At 41.6% G+C, this 25,541-nt stretch overlaps 4 protein-coding genes across 5 annotated transcripts in view; 2 read left to right on the top strand and 2 right to left on the bottom strand.

Moving 5' to 3' along the window:
• The window catches only part of LOC110986408 (guanine nucleotide-binding protein G(i) subunit alpha), a 34,100-nt gene extending 28,950 nt beyond the window's left edge, over nt 1-5,150 (top strand). Inside the window, exon 9 of the mRNA XM_022248255.2 lies at nt 979-5,150. The gene's annotated coding sequence lies outside the window, so the exon portion shown is untranslated. The remainder of the gene's footprint in view (nt 1-978) is intronic.
• On the bottom strand, nt 3,501-12,292 carry rpusd3 (RNA pseudouridine synthase D3). The gene is made up of 8 exons (XM_022248253.2): nt 11,985-12,292; nt 11,192-11,336; nt 10,910-11,017; nt 10,732-10,766; nt 10,180-10,229; nt 9,752-9,884; nt 9,269-9,408; nt 3,501-6,626 (listed from the first exon to the last, which is right to left on the bottom strand). Exons 1-8 carry the CDS (start codon nt 12,286-12,288, stop codon nt 6,423-6,425), a joined length of 1,119 nt encoding a protein of 372 aa, XP_022103945.2. The 5' UTR covers nt 12,289-12,292; the 3' UTR covers nt 3,501-6,422.
• Nucleotides 12,293-12,416: 124 nt separating this feature from the next.
• Nucleotides 12,417-16,614, top strand: LOC110986409 (protein LLP homolog). The gene is made up of 4 exons (XM_022248256.2): nt 12,417-12,568; nt 13,467-13,659; nt 14,290-14,448; nt 15,004-16,614. The coding sequence occupies exons 2-4, from the start codon at nt 13,512-13,514 to the stop codon at nt 15,198-15,200; spliced, it is 504 nt and encodes a 167-aa protein (XP_022103948.2). The 5' UTR covers nt 12,417-12,568; nt 13,467-13,511; the 3' UTR covers nt 15,201-16,614.
• Nucleotides 16,307-25,058, bottom strand: LOC110986406 (voltage-dependent calcium channel subunit alpha-2/delta-1-like). 2 transcript variants are annotated; one of them, XM_022248252.2, is made up of 12 exons: nt 24,806-25,058; nt 23,841-23,954; nt 22,390-22,481; nt 21,984-22,062; nt 21,185-21,405; nt 20,750-20,853; nt 20,115-20,320; nt 19,862-19,948; nt 19,333-19,588; nt 18,598-18,768; nt 17,922-18,014; nt 16,307-17,099 (listed from the first exon to the last, which is right to left on the bottom strand). In XM_022248252.2, exons 1-12 carry the CDS (start codon nt 25,048-25,050, stop codon nt 16,977-16,979), a joined length of 1,791 nt encoding a protein of 596 aa, XP_022103944.2. In that variant the 5' UTR covers nt 25,051-25,058; the 3' UTR covers nt 16,307-16,976. The 2 variants fall into 2 exon arrangements, with proteins under 2 accessions (XP_022103944.2, XP_086991432.1); XM_087135306.1 differs by lacking the exons at nt 21,984-22,062; nt 22,390-22,481; nt 23,841-23,954.
• Between the last annotated feature and the right edge of the window lie 483 nt (nt 25,059-25,541).

Genomic DNA, 25,541 nt, shown 5'->3' with positions numbered 1-25,541 from the left:
TCCCATCTGGTCATGTCTACGTGCTTGGCAGGGCCTTGCTTATCAGCAAATAGGCGTGTAGTGGATGCCTAAGTCTGGGGTAAACCAGTGTGTTTTAGTATTAAATAAAAATGAAATCAGCATTATCAGATGGCTGTTGTTGGCTTCACTTGTATCACGCATCCCATGCCATTTATTTCTGAGCAAATGAGAAATGACCATGATTTACGCAGCATGTTCTTTGAAATGTTGACATGTATGTTGTTGGTGGCCCCACCTCGGCACACACATGCACTATCGATATTGATGTTTGTGCCCGAGTTTTATGGGACTTGATAGAGAAATTTCTCATTCTGCAGGTAAGTACGGTATTCCAACAGGGTGAGGCCATGTTGAGACCCCAAAATACTCCATGTTATGCCTGTGAATTATGTTTGTGAATTGGCCTCCATGTGGCAACCTTTTTTCCAGATGTACCGGTACTTTGCGTTGGGCAGATGCGTGTGCCAACCTTGCCATCATTTTAATTTTTTGCGTGGACCCGAGAAGGAAACGGTTCCACGCAATGCAGGTTGTGTGAATCTTTGGTGGACCGTGTGAGATCCACACGCCATTCCCCCTTTCTCTGGACAATAGCTTCGGAGGCATGTGGGGTCAAGGTTATGTGTAGTAAACAGTTAGGGAAACCTTTGACAAAAATCCAGCTTAAAATAGTGTTTGCAGTTTAAGAAAAATGAGTCATTTCATTGATTCGTCTTTAATTACACGAGAAGATAGGAATGTACACGCTAGGGTACTGGATGTAATATAAACACGTGTGCACTTGCCCAAATAGAGTTGATCCTACCCGCTCTCTATCCCAACTGACCCGTGGCTCATTTCAGTTTGAGTATGGACTGTTGGTAGACTGAAGGGGTGCATTGCCAACACGGAAGCTTTATGTGGTAAATGTCGGTCCGTCGAACTAATGTGGTCTTCACTTTTGTTTTTACTTTCCAGATTAGCATAGGCAGGGACCGATAGACCAAGGATACCGCCATTTGAAGTAGGATCACGTCCATGCTGGGTCCATGACGACAGTTGAGTGGTCTAGCTCATGGTCACTCACTTTGCAGCAGCGTTACATGTATGTCTCAATCAGATGTGCACCTTCTTTTGGCCTTGTCTCGACGCGCAACGCTTCAACACACACAACTCCACGGAACCAGTCTGCTGTTTTCGCGCGTGTAGGCGTTTGAGTGTTTTACAGGAGCCATCTTATCTTGGCCGAGACACTGCGATGCACTTTGTAAGGATTTCTTAAGGGGGACCTGGAATTTCACACGGAGTAACTTTTAGAATGAATTTGTTGACTGCACAATCACAGTTTTGTAAAAGTGGACTCGTATCAAATCGTGGAGCCTTTCTTTTTCTCTTTTAAATGCGTTATCACGGTGTTCTTGTGTCTCTTCTATGCCTGCATGTGCACGGATTATGTACAGAATGAGTATGACCCTGCTATATTAAAGATCACTCCAAAATGGCGCATTAATTATTCTCATGTATATTTCAGCGCTGCAGCTAAGTTTTGAAAATTTTAGTTTCAATCAGTCTTAATTTGTAGCTATGGGGAAAGATATTTAAAAAAAAAAAGAAAAAAAGTAGCAGCATAGTACATGTGTAAAAATGAAGCCGAGTCCACTCCGGCTTCCAAAGTATGAATTAGTCAATTGGTCCGTCAAGTCATGCTAAGGAAGAAGGGAATAAACTAGCCTCATTTTAAACATTGTCAAATAAAATGAACACCAAATGAGTGTAAAATATTGACAATCCAGACGTTGAGAGCGTGATGGTTTTCACAGTGACGTGCATTTTGACGAGCAAAACTTGGCGTGAGCAGCTTTCATCATGAATGAGAGCAGCATACTTTTTTTTCCCACCCACAATTTATTGAATAATGCAACAGGAAACTTCATTTACGGATTGTTCCTCTTACACTGAAAGAGGAAAGGCTTACTTTGCTCACACAAATTGCATGTCAGGTTGTGTTTATGGCTGATCAACCAATTCGCATAATATTACTGAGTACAGTAAACAGAATTAACAATCTAGTTTGCTTCACCGATGTATAATTGGAATTGTACATGTAGAAAAGGTTGACCTGTACGCATACAAATAATTTGATTGAAGCGAATGTTTATTTGCTTAAGGTTATTACGTCATTTGAAAATATTTACTCAGTTGTTTATTGGAGTGAACTTTGTTTAAAAGGGGACCCTTTTAGAAAACTGGAGAGAGGTGGTGTACATTTAAAAAAAAAATTATTGAAGAATGGACCAGGTTTGTAAATGTACAATTGTACCCAAGTGAAGATCAATGATACACTTTCTTGCTTGAAAATAATTTTACTGCTGTTTCCTTTCATTTCTGAGTTAGCTTAAATTGATGAAGGACACTAAAAAAAATCAGAAAACTCTTGAAAACCAGTAGAGATTTACTATATGTAAATTGTACTAAACAGGATCATGACATTCGTATTTCCATATCTTTTTGGAGATGGAAAGTGCATGTCAGGTATAGACAAATTTTAGGATTTATTCTTCAGTAAGAAAGATCTTGTGTCTTAGGTTCATGTAGTTGAAGTTGTAATGTTGGTGGCACTGTGTGTTTTCACAAAGTAGACTTTTTTTACTGAGCCCACTACATGTGCACCTGTTGTGATTCCGTGATAACCGAAACATTTCTTGGAGGTTTGCACTTTTAAAAACCTAAATCCTGAAATTTGTGTACTATTGTTATTGAAAAAAAAAAGTGGAGTATTAACAATTGACTGCTTACGAGTGCCTGGAGGTCCGTACTCTAGTTTGAAAAGTATTTAAAAAAAAAAGAAAGAAAGCTGAAACATTATTTTGAGATTAAAATTAATTAGAAATGTTACAATGAACTACAGGAGATAAGTGTGACAACAGAACAGCTGAATGGTAATTTTAATTGATACGGAGATGTTCATATCTTGGAGACAAAAAAAAAAACAGACATATTATAATTGTGATCTGGTGCAGTGTTTGTGGTTTGAATGGTGTAGTGCTTGCTTGGAAGAGATTCAAGCGATCAACCCAATCCGCTCTTGTGAACCTTTTGTCTTTTATTTCTGCTCCCGAAATAACCAGTGTACAGCATTAAGGCGTCCCTAGTCAGCTTCAAAATCGTTAACTCCAATCACCCGCCATTTATTTGACCAAGATATTTTTTAAAAATTTCTTTCCCCTTTGTGTTGTCTGTGTGTGGTTTTCCACTGTAATATATATACAAATTTATTAGTGCGTTACACCCATCTCTGACAAATTGCAAGCAGTGCACTTGACTTAACCAAAATTGTGTTTCACAGATTGTCATTTTGGTTTTTCTAAATGTATATTTCAAAATTATCCCACTTGTGTAAATGTATGTCATTTATAAGCAGAATTGGTTTTGTGAATTATGTTCATCCTAGCCTCAGTAAGGACACCAGCTGTAATGTGCAAGAGTATATTAGGAGTTAGTATTAAGTTAGAGTAAATAAAAACGACATTACATTTAATAACATTTTATTGATGTGAATATCAAATATGAAAACTTTGTGGTCCAAAATACTTGGTAACTCTTCTGTAGATTGACTAAAAATAAACTTTCGATTTTAAATCCGTTAAAAAAAAACTTAAAATTTTGAGTGAAAAGGTGTACGGATACAGTACCTAGTTTAAAAGTTGGGCTTTCACACTTCCATTGGCATGGTAAGAGAAGCATTGTGTGCTTAGTCATTTCTTTGAAATAAAACAATGCAGGAATGTAAAAGGTTTATTTAGTAAAGTCGTTGGGGGTTCAAACCATGCATTGCTGGGATGTAGTGTGCAGTGTTTTCTTCTCAGACTAGGTGTGAAACAATCCTTGGGTAGACAAGGACTTGCCGGTTGGTCTAGGACATGTCAGTGGCCAAAGAGATTGAAGATTGACAGTTTTCAGTCTTTCTTCTGTTAGAGGAATGGAGATTGTTCTGGCTGAAATATCCTTTTCAGTACTGAAGCCAATTTCTGCACACAGCTGGGACTGATTGCCCTGTGCAGTTGTGGCCCTGTGACGGCCGATTGGATCGGTCAGCTTAACAGCTGTGCCGACCCACACTGCCCACTTCCTACTGTACCGACAAAGGCAGCAGACTCGGCGGAAATGACTAGAACTGCCATCGTAAACCCTGTTAATAGGGTAGAGCACCTTGGAAAGTCTCTGTCACTGCATCCAAAAGAGTGAAGAGAAAACGAGGGGGGGTGCTGTTCTCCTGAATTAAATCTAACAATTTAAAGCAGTTTTTATCAACTTTTTTTCAGCTTCACTTTGCGTATGAAAGATTTATTTTAATCAAATTTTGATTTAAAAAAAGAAAAAAGTATGGTTATTAAGTATCTTTCAGCTAAGATTTATCTTGGTCATTGTAGGTAGTTTCAGATAATTGCAAATACATAATTAGAGGTACGTCAGTGATGTGAATCATCCTTGTATAAAGCCTCTGTCCAGAGTTGAGCCCACACAATTAATGATGTATCAGGCCCGGTGAGAATCATCCGGAACCATGACCTTTGAATTTAATGGACCAATGCGAAACGAGCTTTAATATAGGGGATGACGAGAGCTAATTAGCATGACGAGAGCTAATTAGCATGCGCAGAGCATGCATGTTTCCCTTGGCAGGAATTTTATTCTGGTGCTGCTGGAAAAAATACAATAAATGAGAAAAAAATACGGCCATTGTAGTACTTGGATTTGGGAATGGAAATATCTGAACCAGTGAAATCCAGTGATATTTAAGTTAAATGTTCATACCGTACATGTAGGCCATCAATTTGAGATTTCAGTTCCTGTTTCCAACTGGATACATGCTTTTGAGGGGTGAAAGAGAAGCTATTGTCATTACCTGTGTGTAATTCTTTTGCAATGCCTACCTGTACTTGATGTATTTTTTTTAATTAAGCTGTGCATTTAGAACCAACATCCCAAGCCACCATGGACCCTATCAGGGAACCTTTGTACATGTAATTAATTAATGGAAGTTCCAAGCATGTTGGTTTTAGTCTTATTATGAATGCGTAATCTGTCAGTTTGTGAACAAAAACCAGTGTAGCTGTAGTACATTTCAAATACAATGGTACCACATACAACTCGTCTGTTTGATGCCGTTTGGTTTTTTTTTTCGTGCCATGTATTGAGAAAACCGTCTTTCTGGCTGATGAGAGAAATATTGAATCTCCCTTCAAAATGCCTGAAAAAAAGTTTGTTGCTGGATCTCTCAAAATGAGTTTTCAGGCAGTTCTTAAAAGTCATTCTGCTTCAGTTTTCATCAGAAAGAGCAAGTCCACTTCTTTGTTTTGTTGCATCATGCAGTTTGGGCATCTTGATAAAAAATAGACATAATGTGGGTGAAAAATGGCTAGGTTTCGATTAATTTCCATCACGCAAAATTTGTATTTGGGCCTCTGAAGTAGTTCTAGTGTTAAACCTGCAACTCATTTTGTTCATACATTTGTGCACTTTTGGGAAAGTCCTAAATTCTATTCCACCGTGTCAATATTGTTGAGGGATTACTCTCAACCATTGTGTGGATTAACGGCAGGTTGATTTTAAATCCAAACAGCAGGATAGTTAAATTTTTTTGAGGGGGGGGTGAAATCAGAAGCACAAGAGTCGGAAGCCTAAGTTCAAGGAATTTACTAAGTCTCAAGAAATCTGATCAGTACAAAATGGCACTCTCGGTATGAATCTAGCCCTTTTTGCAATCTTCCTGGTAATTTACTTCAAAATAATTACGACTATTCAATGCCAGTTGGCGTATGTGGGCCCGAATATGTATCAGATGTCAGGATAACCAGTAATTGACAAGCTTTATAGCCCAACTACACTCAGATAAATCATATCTCCTTGCGTCACTCTCGTGAACCAAGATCTGATTTCGGAAAACCACCGAGGGTACACATTTTATTCCTTTCCAGCTATACACTCTACATCTAAGAATATTCATCTCGCTGCGATGCGAGTTGGGAAAAGACCACAGAGATATTTGTGTTCAACACCCCCCCTTGAAGGAGCCATACCATTGCTGATGTTAATGGAGTACATGGTTATAAAGTTTAAATCCAATGCCTCTGTCAACAGGATATTCACAACACTAATGTATTCTTAGGTAAAAGTATTGGGCATATGCCGTTGGTGCCTGTAGAATTTCCAATGATTGACTAGAAACAGTAGGTTTCAAATTTTGATTGCATCTGTACGACCAATACAGATGTTAAAGTGCTCTCACTGAATGAGTGTCTCACATTGATAGCCAGCTCCCTGTCCATGATGAGGCGCACTGGTCATTTTGAAGAGAGAGAGAGAGATCTCATAGCTGCATTACGACACAGATTTCAGTCATTTCCACGCGCTGCCGTTCCTCACAATGTCCCGCACGCCCCGGCAGATAGCCCCAGTCTTTTCACAGCTTCCATAAAATACCCAGGGGGTGTTGCCTGGATGCTGACATCCCTCTTCTGGCGCCATTTGGGCAGGGTGACTTGGTACCAGTGAAGGAACAATGGTAACCGTGACATGTGCTGTGCCCTCAAGCCCAGGACTTTCTGGACACCCTCAGGTATATTCTGGAATGGATCACAGTACAATCTCCATTTTAGTTTCAATATTGACAGGACAGATTATAAAAAAGACAAAACACCCAATCCAGTTAGACTTGATGGCGGATGAGGCCCCACATATTTGGAGGACCAGGGTGTAATACATGTAGGTGGTTTGGTTTCCATGAATACTTTCATAAAAATTAGTCAACTCATCCTACAACAACACATTTGAGGACCCTGCTGGATTTGTCAAGTTAAGCAGAGTCTGCCCTGTCAGTCTTTGGAATGTGGCTTAGTGGTGAGGGTTCGTGACTCGGAGAGTCAGGGGTTTGAATCCAGCTGCTGACAGTAAGTTGTGCCATTCGGCAAGCCACTTCTTCTCCCCCGGTTGCCTCATCTCTCCTCTCATGAGTATTGAATGGGTACCGAGGGGGAGGGGAATTTCCAAATCAAGTTGGTGATTTTTGTTCCTTTCTTGCTTTTTCTTATTTATCTTGCTTTTGTCTTTTTTTTTGGGGGGGGGGAAGCAAGCATCCCCCCTTGCTCCATGATGTCCATGGACCCATGCAATTTGAGGATGGGGAAAAGTGGGGGGGGGTAATCTCAGAAGTCTTTTGAGCCAAGACTTTGTCCACCTAACGTAAATATGTGGCTGTGCTAGGCTTTAACATCCATGACCATACATCTCAGCCAATCTGTGCAGATCAGCAGTCATAAAGAATCATTTTGTTTTGGCTCAGTTGAATGACCTTGCGGATATCAAACCTCCACTCCAGCAGTCTGCCGAGTTCAAGCAAAGCAAGAATAGTTCCGTGACTCCAAAAGGGAACTGCTTATTTTTAGCACTGAATTGCTGGGAAAAACGGGGGGGAAATTAGTCACATCCTTCCTGTGTTAATTAAAATTTATGGAGGTAATCCGATAAGATGGTTTCTCCCTTTGCAAATTCAGTATACACAATGAACGTAGATAAAAGCTGTTGTTATCATGTGTGCCGAGAATTAACAATGGAGTAAATGAGGATGTTTGGACTAAAAATATCCTATTGGCTTACTGAGATAGCTGCATTTACGGTTAGACTTAAATTTGTAAAACCTAGCAAAAGCACAAAACATGTTTTTTTCTTTCCTTTTTTAAAAATCCAGCACAGCTTTGTGACTATATGGGAGCGTGGCTTCTTTTCTCACTTCATCATTTCTACACTGTTACCATGGCGTTGGCCCTGAGGACCATCAATGATTCACATCCTGAGAAGACCATCAATGCACACTACTCATTAATTAATGCAAACATATCTCACAAAGTAAGTCCCTCCCCCATCACAGTAAAGACTGCTCTAACATTGCCTACTACTGCCTACTATTCCTGTGGGTGGCAACAATTTACAGAAATATGGACGGTGTCTAATTTTTCCCACATGATGTACATTTGCCACGATATTTTTATGGAGGGTCGCATTCATTTAGAATGGAGTAGTACTGTTTATCATGTGGTAGTTTGATAGTAGCACGAAATTTTTGACAAATGATGAATTATTGTTTTGCAGTTGAGGATTTGAACTGACGGCAAGCCATGGTTTTATCAGCCACTGCTAGGCAAAAATATGACAGAAGTTATCAAAAATCACCATATCAAATGCAAGAGATAACTGAATTTCAAACGACACCCCCACCCAAAAAGAAGAAAAATACATGTATATGTGCATAATAAAAATAAAAAGATTTGAGAAAATAACACACATGGATTTTAGTTTCATAATGTTAGGGAATATACAATTCAACTTTGACTTTAACGCTACATATTCCTGCCTTATGCATAATTATGCATGTTTGCTATAAATTTAGAGTACTTTCTCTGATTTATAAAGATGATCCCTGCACTAGGAATGACATGACCTACCAGACTGCGGACAGCGGCAAAATGGAGAGTCAATGAACTCGCCTTGAGAAGCACGAACAAGGATGAAGTAATCATGGGAAGTAGCAAGGATAATGGAATCAAGTGCTGTCCGGCCAATTCAAGAGCAAAACGATGATTTCAGATTAGATTTCGGAACAGTTTTTGAGTTAACAGGAGATGGCTCTGTTCACATGCGCTACAGGGCACTATGTTCACTGACAGGAAGAAGTGATTACACACTGGTTCATGTGCTAAATAACGTGGGAATTTCTGTAGTTGCTTGTGTGGCCTTTCTGAGTGAAGAGGTTGAATTTTGGGGCGTTTCTACAGACAGGGAATTCAGCAGACAACACGATGTTTCCCTGCGGAGGGGGGCATTGTGTAAACAAGAACTTACTAGCTGGCCATTCGCTGAAACAATATTGAGGTGTTTTTGAAATCTTACACAAGTGTATATGTGGTGTTAAAACTCTAATCTCCTTCTCTTCACACTTCTCAGATTTTGCTAAAAAAAGAGTTAACTATGAAGGGCCTGTTTATTTTGCCCGGATCTGGGTTGTGATCAGTGATAGGATGTTAGTTTACTAACATCAGATCTAGCCGAATGTGTGGTGCGAACCAGCATTGGGAACATCGATTGAGTTTGGACAGGCCCCAAGACATGCAAGAAAGGACCCATTTGACGATGGGTATCTACATGTGGGTTCCATTTCAGTTTTGTGGGCCCGATCACCAACATTTGGCTTTCGGCTGGTCTCCAGTCTCACCTGCGTCCCTATGGCTGCACGGTGGGGATCCACCAACACTGGTACCCCGAGGATGTCTCGGATCTGATTGGAGTAGAGTCGGTCACCTAGGATACTGCAAAGCTTGTTGCTCAGGTGCACCTGAAACTGCTGGTTCTGCACTGTCACCATCAAACCAGGAAACAAACATAACCAAGTAATTACAAGCAAGAAATAAATTTCCTTTTGGATCCCTCACAGAAATTGGCAATACAAGAAATAACGGCACTATGAGCCTGCACAATGATCTACATCTACATGTCCACATTTAAATTCTCTGACACAATTTGCTGAGTAAAGCCCCCCAAAACTCTACGAATGCTGACCCTTGGTGGTTAGGAGTTCGAGATTTGCTCAACATTTTGTGGAGCGGTATTTGCTACAACACAAGGTCATAAAAAATAAACATAAGATTACTCCACGCCGGAGGCTGACTGCAGCAAAAGTAAGTTGGACTCTACTCACATTTCAGAGGCTGGAGTTCCAGAAGACAGCAATTCAAGTCGTGATTGGCTGACAATACCCGGTACTCCGTCCTGCAGGGAAACACCTCCTTACGTTCAAAGCTACCCTTTGAAGCATCCCTTTTGGGAACCATCTACAAATGATAAAACAAATAACCTCTGGGAGCAATGTATTTAATATCAACAACTCTGATATTCAGCAGATGAGCCTCTCAGGGCAAAGGACAATTGCAAGCACACTATCCATGGACAAGCAGAGACAGATGGCTGGTTACAATGATTTTTATCTTAATTTTGTGTCCAATTAAAGACAGATACTTTGTAACAAAATGGTGTCCTTGACGCAGATGTTCCTACTGGGTTAAGAGTGAAGGGAATTCTCTTCGGAACCGAATGGTTAAAAAGTATTGACAAACAAGTCTCACTCACCAAAGTCTGATCTCCAATTTTCTCTGCACCAATTGGAAGGTTAATGGTTCCTACAGGTATGACAACCATCAATTAGAAACTGAGTGTAAAAGGGCTTTTACATAATCCTTATGCACATAATGCAAACCTACATGTACTTGTTTGCACTGAATTTGTCGTCGTAGAAATTTCCAGCCCGTTTATAGTGAGCAAACTGAATACTTTGGGTCAAATGATGGAGCTCACTTTAAAAGATTTTGTCTTGGCATTTCCAAACTGTACATATCATATAATGCCCCACACAGTCCAGCTAAAATATCCTGAATACTAAAGACTTTAAGAGTTTGTGTGAGGAGGAAATCTGTCTTGCTTATATTTCAAGGTGAACCTCAAAATTTAATTCCTTTTCATCTACAGGTCAAGCCACGGGATAAGCTACAGTTGATTCTTAGAACTCTACACACACAAAAAAAGACGAGAGAACTTTCTACTCTGAAACTTCTGTAATTCATTCTGATGATTTGAACAGATCTGTCAATTTTGACTTGAAATATGGAACAAACGTTTGCAAACCTTGAACGGGTGAAGGTATCCCAACAGTTAAGGCCCTGTATGAAAAAGTATACGCAAAGGAAAATGTACATTTAAGATGGACTTACAAAGGCTGTGCACGTCTACGAAACATAGTTCCACTGTTACATTCCCTCTACTTCTTTTTTTTTTTACTGTAGACAGACAGACTGCTCCTTACCAGTACTTCCTGATGAGTTGGTTTCTACGCCGAGCCATCAGGAATGCATCACTTAAAGCACTGGCTGTCTGCTTATCCTCACCAAGTAGGAGCAGTCCCGAAGATTCCCTCAAGATAGGAAAGGATGACAATCAGTTTTCAAGTGTCCAGGAATGACTGAAACAATCCAAGACCAGAGTTTTCGTTCCCCAACACTCTGTATAAAGTGGGGTCTTTGAAATGCCAAACATCTTAATGCCTGCATGTGGGCATGCAAGGTGGTTTTTTTTTTAACTGACTCACTTTTTTGCAGCTTTGGCAATCTCTGCCGCTGGTTTGCCGATAGCCTCAACCAGCTTAGGCAGGATTTCTACAACACTGACAAGATTATCTTGACTGCCGGCTGTTACTGGAATGCCAGCTGGCTTGTTCAGCGCAATGATGCCATCTATTGGTGGGAAAAAGGGATGATAGATGGATTTCGAAAGATTATTTCATAGGCTGTTTGCACACATGTTGGAATTGTACATTGTACATGTAGGATGCTATAAAGGGTCCGTTTTGCAGTTGGTGGATACTGCAAGGTTCACACGCTGCATTTTTTCCTTTTGTTGGATTCTGTTGGATTGAGTACACTGCACACTTTCAGATGTTGAATTCTGTTGGATTCTGCAGGGTTCATACTTTGCTATTGCTAGATTCTATCGGATTTGGATGACTCAACATTTTTCTGTTGCTCATGTTTATACCTTCTGTTGGAATGTGGACAGAACAGCTACTTGGCTGTAATGGCTACTGTATGACTGATAACAGGAAGGCATAGAGCTATTGGTGGGACCTATGTCTTACTTTAAACAGCAAAGCTGGACCCTACATGTAATTATATTATTACATGTAATAATAATTATATTATTACATGTACATGTCCTATATGCCCTATTGTGCCTCTTAAAACCATTTTGATAAAGTCTAGAAACAGTCGTTACAGTAGCTAGATTGGGAACATATGCCAGACCATGTTAAAATGTCAAAAATGTTTGGAAAATGGTTCAGATTGCTGGGACACCCCACCTCAGGCTGTAAAGTGACTTAATACCTTTATCATAAACCTTGCTGTTGGAAATGTGTTTTTCAAGTTCATCCACTGTTGTCTTTTCTGACCAGGGAAATCCACATTCAGCCAAAATACTCTGATCATCAGCTTTCCGTCTCCTTCGTTTTCTTTTCGGCGTTGCGCTGAAGTCTCTTGCTGCATGGTTCGGTACTTCCCCCTCTTCGAGGTGGTCTATGGCAACCGTGCACTGAAGCTTGCACGCGCAGCTAGATGCTGGAGGTGGAAGCGTAGGTGCTGAAAAAAGGACACGAAACTCAAGTTCACTAAATCGTTTAAGTGCTTTCATTTTTGTTCAGTGATACACGTTACAGTCCGTATTGCAGCTTGGTGCTTTCTTTGATACACAAACACATAGAAAGGTTGGATAAACCACGCAAAAACTGGAAGCAACTGCAACAAGCGATTTCGATCGGCAGTACCGACCGCTGAAACTTCGATTTAAGTCTGGTGCCTCAACAAGTTGTGCTTCATAAGTAACCAAAAACATAAGGTACCGGACATACTTGACCTTCGATTTCAGCACGTGTGATCTTCGAACCATCTCAATGATCATCTGCCTTAGTTAGGTGAGTAAATTTCAATTTGGAAGTCGCTTTTTTATTCCGTGGAACACGTTTTTGAAGAAAAAAATGCTAGTAAAATGAATTATTTGCAAAACATTAGCATACATATAAATTGTCTGTTCATTGGTCACAAGTACACAGATTTTGCCCAATTTCCGGACAGTTCATTACAGCAAGAACGCGTACCCCCCAGAACTTGTGGGGTCCGACGTCCGCCCCGCTCCCACGAACGTCGAACCCCTCTGGGGGTACATGTACGTTGTGGTGTACATGTACATGTACTCTATGTGCGTCACGAGTGCAATAAATAGGCCTATGTTCATTTCATTTAGTATTTCTTAAGTACTAGTACAATAAATATTTGGACATGTATTGCCTGACCGTGTCCAAATGTTAATAAAAGAGGTGAATTGTAGGGTCCTATACATACATGTACATGTAGTTACTGGGACTAGGGAAAACTGTTTCAGTATTAGTGAAAAATTGCTTTCGATCATGTTTTCAAAACTTGTTGGCGTTTGTAAAACTTGATAATCGTGATGACTGAGTACAAAACTTTTTCTGAAAGGATGTACATGTATGTATGTATTTCATATCCATTTTGTTAGCACATCAAACCATCACAGCTTTTGAATGCTTAAAACACCACCAAGCTTAGCCAACTTTTCAAACCTATATTGTATTCCTCTTAGGTCCAAGATGAACCATTTCTGTGCTAAAATTATCCCACAATATAATAGAAATTCATGTTTATGCTTTTGTTTAAAAAAATGCTGGTCCGAAACGGAATTCTTCCCTCACTGCTTGTGAATTTTCAGTGAGCTTATGCGCAATGAGCCTAGTTGCATCTGAATCCCACACATACTGTTCTGTTTTTGACACTTCGTCCATCATCTCAAAGGGAATAAACTGAGTAACTGTGAGCAACTAAGTCACCCAAGGCAAGATGGCAAAGAGTATCCGCAGCAAACGGATGAGAAAACTGCGAGCGATCAAGAGGACCAGAAACGCTCCCCGGGAGGCTAAACGACTGAAGAAGATTTTGGGACTGCTGAAGCCGGAGGAGGATGACCCTGAGAAGAACGTCTACAAGTGTGAGAAGCTTTGCTTGTTGGAAATTTGAAACATCCAGCATTTACACCTGGTTCAATCTAATCCTCTGTATCTTACAAAATCTGCCAAGGCATTTGGATTTGACAGGATTGAGGAAAGTACATGTATCGATAGCGCTCAGCCACTGTCAAACATTAAGAATCAGCGATCGGTTTCCTGGACAGTGGCAGATGTTCAAGGATCCGGAGTTTGGTGTGTTTGAGAGAAGTGAGACTTGAAATGTTGCATGGTGGTGGTGTGAACGAGTGATGCAGTGCCTCGATGCTGAGCCTTGGCCTTATGGTTTGATTTTAGTGCCTTGGCCTTAGCCTAAGGACTTGATGGTCCAAGCCTTTGCCTTGAGGACCTAAGGTTTGTTCCAACACTTGTGTGAACTAGAGAAAGACATGTTCACATGGTGCTTTTGCAGACTTGTCAGGGCCAGGGTTAACTTTCATTTGACGGCATGTACTTAGTGTTCAGTACATGTATGTGGAGCCACAAAAATCCTTTTGCGAGATATCGTCATGTAAAGGGTTGAGGTGCTGAATTTATCATGTACAAGCAAATCAACAGCATGCATGACTGTCTAGAAGTTCATTTCTTTGTGTTCATTTCCTGGTAAACTGCAGTCAGCGATGTCCGAGATATGATTCTGAACAAGCCCACAGTAAATCAAGCCTCAGGAACAGCATATGACCTGCGATTTGTCCCCGACAGAGATAAGATCAAGACAGATGCAGCGCAGCCAGAAGAGACCACGATGGATGATGACACAGAAAATAAATCAGGTAGGGGGGAGAAATGGCAGTGTAACCGTTTGTTACCTCCTGGCTAAGTTCAGCAGGTACTGCACTCTCAGGAGTGTTGCACTTGATACATGTACATGTATGTGGTAGCAGTGGTTTCTCCCGACGTTGGGCCAGTACACCGAAGATCAAGGTTGCACTTTGGGAGGCAAGCTTGAAAAACTACAAAGGGTGGTCTGCTCTCTCGGGCTGTTGATCGTGAGAAGGAATCGGTTTTTACCCCATAAATGTAGGATCCCTTGTTACCCTCAGTATAGGATGCAGGTATGCCAAAATCACTTGCTGTGAAATTATAGTTGCGTGCTGTGAAATGTACTGAGTGTAATTGTGGAACCTTCGGCATGTGGAAGGATTCTTTACTGTGAAATTTGGCCCAGGTTTCCAACCAAATTTTGAAGACAAAAGCTCCGAGGGATATTGACAGCAGATGTTATCATCTGTCTATCTAGTCTTCGGTATCAACATACCAAGTTTTTTTAATAAGTGGGTTGGAGAGATGAAGTTTTCCTCATCTTTTGTTACATTTTATTGCTACAGTGACTGACCCAGAGCGGCAGGAGACCATGGAAGCCATGGAAGAAGACGGTGAAGCCAAACCAAAACAGAAAGGACTCAAGAATGAGCACGGCAACTACCCAATCTGGATGAGCCACCGCAGAATCAAGAAAATAACCCGGAAAGGCAGACCGAACCAGTATAAACTCAAACGGGCAGGCACTGGCAAAACATTTTGACTTACAGATTTCTTTTAATTTAATTTAAAAAAAAAAAAAAAACTCCACACTCACGACACTATTCCACAGCGAGTTACCAGCGAGTTCTTGCTCAAATTTGAATACTGAAAGCAGGTTCAGATTTCAAAGCGAACACCGGTAGGTCGAATGGCCTGTTAAAATTGAGTTCCTGACTTGGCCCAAAATTATATGACAGCTTGATCTGTTACCAACACAGTTGAGGACAGCACCAGTTTACAATACAGTGACTTTTGTTTTTATTACACTTTTCCTTCTTTGTACAATACTTATGTGGGGCAGTATTAGGTCATTACTGCCAATATCGCCTCGTTTGTGACAAGACTTAAACTCACATCCTCTACTTGATGGACAAATTTCAGCTCTCCCCATTTCATGTGGTATTTGCTGTGAGACATTGGCTCTAGTAACAACCATTCACTTTAATTGCAAAATAAAATTATACAATGTAAAACTCTGATATAATTCTGTATGATCCACAAAGTTACATACAACATAATTTCCTTCATACGAAATTTAATACAATTTGGTATTTATTAATTGCGTTACAATTCCAGAAAAAGCTAATTCCCCCCCATGCCCTCTGAAAATTTTGTAATCTCCTGAAAATCCATTTGAGGTTTTAAAGTAAATTGGCATCTGAGTGTTTGAAAAAATTTCTTAAAAATTGAAACACCTGAATATTTACAACAATGATCGTAATTCACAAATATCTAAATGCTCAATATGAAAAGATTGTGTAAAAAAGTACTACATGCAGTCCATTTAATTTTTATATTCCCGCAAGAAAGACATTCAAAAGTTCCTGTACAAAATTCACTAAGTACCATACATGTAGGAATATGCAAAGGCCTCTGATCCTTGATTGAAAAAAATCCCCCCGACAATCAAGAAGGAAAACCTGATAACTTACATTTTACAGAAAGTTCTAACCCCGAGAGTACGAGCAAGTTTTTTGCTTAAATTGGAGGGTTCCGGAAAGTGAGAATTATTGTTGTCCATGTACTCCAAAACAAGCTCAGAACGCTTGAAGGCTGAAGAAATCTAGACTATCCTTATGATACAGTGTGTTCTTAACGAGACTTGTGGGTTTGCACGGTGGACATGAACAAAGTGTGGCAGGTTTGTGGTAACATCACGGAGGTTAACCTCTGTTTTGAGTTACGTGGTTCTCAGAGGAACCAGTTGTTTTGGTTTGCACTGTGGACATGAACAAAGTGTGGCAGGTTTGTGGTAACATCACGGAGGTTAACCTCTGTTTTGAGTTACGTGGTTCTCAGGGGAACCAGTTGTTTCAACTTGATGTTTCAAACTGTTTACTCTGTTCTTCATCAGAGAAGAATGTGCTCTTACTTTTTCACACAAAGTATGACAAAATTAAAAGTTGGATAGATTAGCTTGGTTCCGGATTGGTTCTGTGTACATGTGTTTCAGTATGTCTGGGTCAAAACACATTAAACAAAAATGGACTACCACTTCCAAAAACATTTGATCCAGTCATTTTTAAACACTTCTCGGTTAAGAAAGGCAGTTGACATACGGCACAGTTAAACATTCAATCTTAGGAGAACTGTACTTGTAGGCAAGGTTGGCTCGGTTGTATTTGACAGTGACAGTCATCCTGGAATTCACACAATTAGATTGTACCCAAAATTGCCACCTGATAATAAAACCCTTCCGTAAGTAGTCAAGTTAAAGACTCAATTAGGTTTATTTCATTTTGAAAAGCTATAATGCAACAACCCCTGGACGCCTTTATCATAACAGACAGCAAACGATGATCACCCCGAGTAGTGACAGGGCGGCACTGAGGAGAGGTGACAAAGAATTGGTAGGAACAGAAGATGGACAAGGCAGAAACGTCCCACAGCAAGCAGCTTCCTAAACGCGAAGCAAAGAGAATGATAGAGAGACCGTTGGGTATAACGAGGGTAATGAAGTGTCCAAGCAACATGGCTGGAGCTGCTGATAATGCACGTGTCTATGGGAAATGGTTTTGGTCACGAGCCACAACCAAGTCATTCAGGTAAGGCTTAAGAGTGAAGCTTGACTAGGTTCCGTGCAATATTGGAGGACCCTGTATGTGATACTAGTGCTCCAAGCCGCATCCAAATCAAGTGACTACGGCTAGGAGTAACACACTCGTCTATGGGAAGAGGCCGCAGCCACCAGCCAATGTCTTCAACAAGCGCACAAGTTATAGCAGGCCACATAGAAATTTGCATGTGGCTCTATTCACCAAATTCAAGCCAAAGAGTGTACAGCCCAAGCAGCCAGGTTGCCAGCCTATACAGTCAGCCATGCAAATCCCAGAAGCATGCCATGCTCTTTCTGGTAATGTTTGCACCATATGAATCACAGAAATGGCCTCATTGGACAGGGAAACGAAACATGAATAATGCACTGGAGCAGAACCTCTTGGTTAGAATAACAGCATGGGAATGGTTCATGGTAGAATTACCAGGTACAATGCTATGGAGACTAGCAAGAGCTGGCAAGAGCTCATAAGAATTTATTTCCGCTCGCTGCCTCAAAACTCTGAAGAGCAGGGATCCCTGAGAGTGGGGCGTGTGGTGTAATTTGAGCCCTAGGGGCGGGGTAATTATCATCTGACAGATGCCATGATGTTCACAGCTGTTAGATAATTGTCTTACCTAGTAATCTTGAGTGGCCCTGTTCACAGCTGTTAGATAATTGTCTTACCTTGTAATCTTGAGTGGCCTGGCTGTGCTGTGTGCATTGGTCGTACTGAAATGTTCTATTTGGACAGGCGGTGTCAGCTGGTAGTGGGCAGGTCTGCCATGGAACAGATCAGGGGCCAATTTCATAGAGCTGCTTAAGCACAAAATTGCTTAAGCGTGAAAAAAAAAACCTTGCTTGACAAATCACATGAATCAGATTACCAGCCAAAACTCTATGTGATGTAAGTTGTTTTGGAATGGTATTCACCTGTCGTTTGGTTAACATGACAATCACATAGATTTTAAGCTGGTAACCTTTGTTTTTTTAAACAAGGTTTTTTTTGCGCTCAAGCAAAAAATTTTGTACTATTGGGAACAGTTTGGCATTTATCGTAAAATTCCTTCCCCCTTAGGTCTTTTGTGAAAACTACTGAACCATTCTTTAACAGAAAATCATATCACAGAAACATAATCTACCATTCAAGCTATAAAACTTTTATTTCACTGATATCCACAGGTATTTGGCTTTCTAGCCTAATAATGCAGCTGCTTGCCAAAAAAAATCAAGTTTGCTGAAGCAGGTGACACAGAGAACTGAGTTCTGCCAAAAAGCTTTGGCTAAACGGTGGCTAAACTGATGAGGTTTTCTGAAATCAAATCTATCCACCAATTCACATCAAATGCTCAATTCTACCCACGTTTTCAATGCCACAGATCTTGTCAGGACGACTCTCGTAACTGACAGACCCCTCGGTGTACACCTTCTGTCTCAGGACTTCCAGTTCGCACTCTGAGTACACAGCGATGTTTGGGCAGAACTCTTGTCGTCTCTGCAGCTCTGCCATCACATTTGATTTGCTGTCGTCCAACTGTTATTCAAACGACATAGAACAGTTTTGCGAGGAGACATGGTGAGGAAAAGTGTTTTGAACACTGGGATTTCATTTAGGAACCATGAAAGTCTGCTTTGGTTTTGTCTTTATTTTTTGAGTTGGAGTGACTTTTCTGGGTGCCTTGTACTGGATCTTGAGCCGCTTTCAGGCAGACTTTGGTAGTTTTAATTGAATTTCCATTATTGATATTATCATAGTTGTTACACAGTAGGTACGGTGGAGATTCAAAAATTCTCTGAAGGTACTCCGAAATCCTCACACGTTACCCATGAACCCTGCAAGAGCTCCTTTTCAGTAACAGGCCTTTAAAAGAATCCAACATGATGGAAATCAATGGGAACTATCAACATTTTTCACCCACTCAAAATGAGTGGGGCATCAAAATAACGAACTCAGTGTGCTCTTTCTAATGCAAACTGAAACCAAATTGCTGAAACAAACAGCCTCATTTTCACCAAGAGGGTCACATATTGGTGCTAGTTTTATGAAGAAATTTTCCTACAACGTGGCCCTGGCTGCTGACATTAGACCCTGTCTCACCTCCTGGATATATGCATAGGATATGTCAATGGCTACCACGGCCACCAGCTTGCTCTGGCTTGTGTTGGAGCTGTCGTACACAGCCTTGGCAGCTGTGATGACCATGTCTGCCCCGAAGGAGTCCAGGTAGGGCTCGGTCCAGATGATGCCGCTGGGACCCTTGTGTAAAGTGCTAAAGTACTCGTAATACTGGCTGAGCTGCTCTTGAAGACTCGCTGCCGTGCCCGTCTCCACCTCTGACCACACGCCGTTGGCACTGGAGGAAAGAGAAAAGGTTCCGGGGAAAACAAATTGACCTGTTTTGTTTGACCCTCCATGACCTTAATGATGACCTCCCAATTCGTGACTGTCGAGGAGAAAGCAATCTTCGTCATGCATGGTCGGAGGGCTGAATTAAAAAGGATGTAGCTATGATGCGGTCTGGCCCAAGGCAGGTGCCTCGGGCAGCCACACCAGGCCATCACAAATTTTTTGGAACAAAGAAGTACCAGCCTGGGTTCAAAGTTTTCTGTAATAATTCTTGACGTACCTGCAGGCGATGTGCTTGGAGATTTCTTTCTCTGCCACCTCGCTGATAGAGTACGTAAAGATGCTGGCGATCTTAGTTCCGTCTGACCTATGTCGGAGTTCCGGCGAATGGAATAAAATGTTTGAGATGTGAAAGTGGCAAATTTGAACTTGAAGTAAAACTTGAACATGAGACCCACAAAACTTTGGTGTTTTGAGTGGGGGGGGGGAGTTGTCAGATTATTGAAGTACCTCCTTTGAACTGCGTGTCTCACCTCGTGTTCAGGTCGTCCACAATCTCTGCGAGTTTTGCAGGGTCGTCTTCCCCACGGGTCGGGGACCCGTCCGTCATGAACAAGACGGCTTTGTTGCAGCCTGTGGTGCGACCAACGCTGGCTGACCTTTCAAAGATGCGGAAAGCCAGCCGGAAAGCTTGCTCAAAGTTGGTGTGGCCCTCCGGCTGAATATTATTCACTTCTTCCTGAGGGTTAGTGCAACGGGAAAAACCACAGGCACCATGTCTGGTAAACTGCACAAGGCATCAGAAACTTAACTACGTTTGTATGGTCACATTAAACTATTATGTGGAACACAGACGTCAAAGACTCAACAATTTTCAAAAACTGACATGAGAAAATAGTTTCTGATCAATGATGAATGATACAAAGGCAGATGTTCACAGAACTAGATGCTGAAATTGCCACTTCTTAAATTTGATGTTTTGTGCGTATTTTTCAAGTACTTTCCCAAGTTTTAATGGTGTTGGCTGAAATCCATGTACATGTACTCTTCAAGAAAGTGGAATATATTTTACAAATTTAACTACTTCTCAGGGTTTTAAAGGTCAGTAGAAATCTTAAAACTCCTGAAAAAACAAAAACAAAACAGTAATCTAACAATGACAACATACAATGAGAGCACCGACGTTATCCCGTGTCGCTTGGATCAGTGTGTACACCTCATTCACGGTAACCTGTTCTGATTCAGTTGAAAACTTCGCCACGGCTATGTAATCTGTGATAACGAAACAGACGGAAGCAGTGTCAATGATGTCTGGATGCCATTATTGCACTGAAGGGTTGTTTACAGATGTGCGACACCACAAAATTACATGTATATACCTTCATTAAAATTATTCAGTGTTTTTTTTTCCCGCTAAGATATATCATTACTAAAGTGACCTACAGTATGATGACCTGTGACCTCCAGAGGTTGGCCGCAGTCCAAATGTACGTTATACATTCAGATCTTTCACAGCGACCACTTAGCACACAAGAGAAAATCCACAAACTACAACTGACTAGACCCCAACATATATGACACGTACATGAGCATGGCATCTTACCGACAAATGTAAGTGTTCGGAGCACATGGGCCACGGCCCGTTTGGCCAGCTGCATGAGGGACAAGTTGCTCCCTTGCCTGTTTCTGGGTACTAGACTCATCGATGCACTAGAGTCGATCAGAATCACCACGTCCTTTGGCCCGGCTGAGGCCGCGACGAACCACGAGCGCAGCCGCGGGTCGTAGCTGTGGCACTCCTCCTGGGCTGACCCTGGATACAGCCTGGGGGTGGGGAAATGTAGCCCTTAACCACTTTGTGACAGAGGGCATGTCCACACTGTCTGGAGAGGCACGGCGGACAGGTTAAAGCCTCAAGCAAATCTGGAATCACCTTTGGCTGATGCTTATTCTTGTTTCTTGCGTCAGAACTACTGCACAAATACTGTTCAAATGGCTCAAACAGAGCATCATTCCTGGCGTTTGGCTGTACGTGTGTGTCACGAGATTTGCTCCTGAATCTCACCCCTTATGAAAGTAAAATGTTGGCCAAAAATAATACCCTTTGCAAGTGGTTAAACCTGAAACACTCAGAATAGGCCAGGCACAACTTTATCAAACAGTGAAAAGAGTTTCGTGTGCACCAAACCTAACTGGATTTTGAAACAATGAACTTAGATGTGGGAATACATGGAGTTATTCCTCAGTGTACCTGTGAGTGGTGCGTAACATGTACATGCTTGCTTGCAACTTCAGCAAATTCTAAAAAGAAAAGCCCTTGGGATGGGGAAGGGGCACAAGTTCTAGGGGTGGGGATGAACGATGAGAAGGCACCATGGCTTTCCATTAGGTTTACTGATTACCTAGTAAATCCATGTGTTGTAGCGATCTGTTGCCACAGCAACCCGGGAAGGTTTGTGGTTTTTAAGTCGTCGTCAATACCTTGGAACGGAAACAAACAAATGTGAAATCTGCCAACACTCCTGTTTGGTCTAACCACAACATACACATGCAGAAATTTATTTCTAAGTAGAGAAAAACGGATTGGGGCTCACCAAGTTAAGTTACTTTTAAAAGCACTATTTTCCCCCAATAAAAATGAGTGCATTCATCGATAAGCATCTGAGACAGACGGCTAGGTCTGAGGAAAACAGGAGAAAACTGAAAATTCTCCTTTGCTATAATTTCATCCGGTAACGTCAGCACGCTGGTCATGATCGACTACAATGATTACTGCAATAAGCTATCAAGATGCTTGAAAATACGGACCTTTTGTCCAGCATACGTCAGCATTTACAATATCTTGGCAAGTACAGTTGCTGCTGGCAGTCCGAACTAAAGAGCGGTCTCGATTCAAACGCCTAGAGATGAGAATTAAAGACGTGGTTTATGGGTAACATGCAACAAAGTGAATTATATAATAATATGCATTGCACTGTAGCAGTGTACATTGTATATGTACCTCTCGACTTTGGCTTAGCACACACTTCTTTGGTTCCGTGAACACCACTGATGCATTTGCTATCATTATGGAAGGTGGGGGGAGGGGACCTTTTGCTAACACCCCCCAAAAAGGGAAAAACTTTATAAAACAGGAAAAACACAACGGAAAATATAGCGGAAAGATCTGAAAAAAGAACGGAGGAGAGAGGACAGTTTGCTTGCAAATACCTTGGCACTGACCCCTTGCATTGTTGGTTTGTCAGTTGACTGTTTTACATTGTATCATCCCCTTCTCCCCTCCCCCTGGCAAGTGAAGAGCTCTGTTATGCCTGTTCCCCTCCCCCTGGCAAGTGAAGTGCTCTGTTATGCCTGTTCCCCTCCCCCTGGCAAGTGAAGTGCTCTGTTATGCCTGTTCCCCTCCCCCTGGCAAGTGAAGTGCTCTGTTATGCCTGTTCCCCTCCCCCTGGCAAGTGAAGAGCTCTGTTATGCCTGTGCCCCTCCCCTGGCAAGTGAAGTGCTCTGTTATGCCAGTGCCCCTCCCCCTGGCAAGTGAAGTGCTCTGTTATGCCTGTTCCCCTCCCCCTGGCAAGTGAAGTGCTCTGTTATGCCTGTTCCCCTCCCCAGGCAAGTGAAGAGCTCTGTCATGCCTGTTACCCTCCTGGGCAATACCCATGCTCTACATGTACATGTACATCTCTTTCTCCCCCTCCTAGGTGGTGAATATATCAAATATTTGACCTGAAACTGAATACTTGAATGGCAATTTATGAGAATATTCAAGTACAAGATGCTGTACCAGTGTGCCTAATGTGTTATCAAAATAATCTGTCTGTAACCAAAGGTTTGTGCAAATTAATGTCGACTAATGCTCCATAACTTCAACACATGCAGGCCACCTACATGCTGTTCCATCAATTTTTAACTGGTGTGCTATGCAGTTTAAACTGGCAAGTCTAAAAAAAATGATCAGCCTGCTTTCAAACATTCAGTCTCATGCACTTTTTAATAATCAAATATTAAATTACGTAGTCAAAAATGAACAGGCCTACCACCTTTCCTTCCTAGTGGTGTAGGTTACTGAACTATAATTTCAAAGCAAAACCTTACATCGTTTGGTACACTTTGTGAAATTGTTAGAAGTGGGCAAATAGCACGAGAAGCAAAATTGCTCTTGTAGTTAATTTGAAAGGCGTCCTCTTCAATGCATGCATAACGGAAATGGAATGTTCTGAAACACCAGTTCAGTTAGGAGGTTTATGTATACGTGACACAGTTACCTATTTTCACATTGAGTACATCCAGGTTCAGACGTGTAGTAAGCTGAACCCTGATTAGACGAGCAATATGATCCAGCCCCTTTGATTTCATTGGTGCTGCAAGCAAAGCTATTCCTAAGGAGACAAAATAAACACGACAACTGTGATCAATTCTACCATAAGCTGAATGGAAATCAAGCATGGGGGGGGGACAGGTTCGGGAAGTCCAAAGAACCCCCCCTTTTCTAACCCTCTGTAATCCTCCATTGTTTCATTTCATAGAATAACTGCAAAACATAGGGCCTACCAGTACCATATTTGGATTTGTCCCTTTTTGGCAATTAAAATGCACTAGATTTAATGTCCTTTCAAAATCCTGGGAGCATCGCATGACGTACCACTAACAGAACCTCTACACTGTAAATAACTCAGTATCCCCTTCACACTTTGGGCTTATGGAGATTGGAGCCAAGCCATTGCATTTTTTACCCCCCCCCCCTTCGTAGCACATGTTGATAATCCCGGGTACACCCCTGCCTGACAAATACAACTGAAAAAAAATTAAGAGTTCCATATACAGACATCCCTTTTTTTCCCTTGAAGTGGTTTAAATGTAGGCCTAGCCATCAACATGCATTGCACAAATTGCGAGTTGGCAAGTGACAAGCGAAGCATGTCCAGACATGCCAGAGTCAAACATGCTGAAAGGAAAATACTGAAGCATTTAGATCTATAGTAAAGATTGCGGTAACACCATGTATTTATCTTGTGGTGTTACCGCAATCTTTACTATAGATCTAGTTTCTTTCACCATGAAAACCTTTAAGTCTTAACTGAAGCATTTACTTAAGTTAAAGAGCACCTAACATTTGAATTTTATAGACCAGCCCCATAAGTTTGTGCACAGGGTGTCAAGTGATGTCCGTGTATGGAACTCTTTCCCAAAATGGTCAGTTCGTGTCAGTTCTAGTTCCCAGCGCACGTACTTGTCAAACGCGGAAGAGCAGTCCGTTGACGACTCGCTGCACAGACCCCTGTACAGTCGCAGCGTTTTCGTTGCCAAACTGTTAATTTCCGTTTCTACATCATCCAGAAAGTTCGGGAGATTGCCCCGGCAGTTCTGCGAAATTAACAAAATGAATATAAAAGAGAACAAGACGTTTGTCGAGCTGACAGCATCGAAGGCAAACATTTTACATACGAAAAAACACGCAGCATACAACAAAGTCATTACAAGTGCAATTTTTGAGGGCGCCCTCATTCGACTAGGTGATTCCAGTTAGGCATAGCAGGGGCATTGTCAACATTTTCGCTTTCGCTCGTCACGCCCCCCACACCCTTACACAGCTGCAGGGTTTTGGGAAAGGCAAAACGCAATTTTTTTGTCGACAGGGCGGGGGGGGGAGCAAGAGTTCCTCTGGGGGATGTACCTATTGGCTGCACCACTGAGTTTTTGGCTCTTTCAAGAACCTTGTCAACATAAGTCAATTTAGACTAATGTAACGCATGTCACCATGGATGACATGGCGATAGCCTCCATCCCATTTTTTATAGGAGGTCCAGGAGGGGGTAGGAGCTCCCAAGGGGTGGGTGGGGCAGGGAAGGGGCTTGTCCCGTTTCGCAAAGTCTTTGCATATGAACAAAAACCTGGGTGAACACTTCTGAGTGCACCTGACATGCGCGTGCACTGAATGTATCTGTGTTGATCAGGGACGTCGTATA

Source organism: Acanthaster planci, linkage group LG04 (genome assembly GCF_054643075.1).
Source record: "Acanthaster planci isolate LZ-2023a linkage group LG04, COTS_SCS, whole genome shotgun sequence".
Classification (NCBI taxonomy): Eukaryota; Metazoa; Echinodermata; class Asteroidea; order Valvatida; family Acanthasteridae; genus Acanthaster; species Acanthaster planci.
Note: the sequence above shows the minus strand (reverse complement) of the source record. Positions and strands in the feature narration are given on the sequence as shown.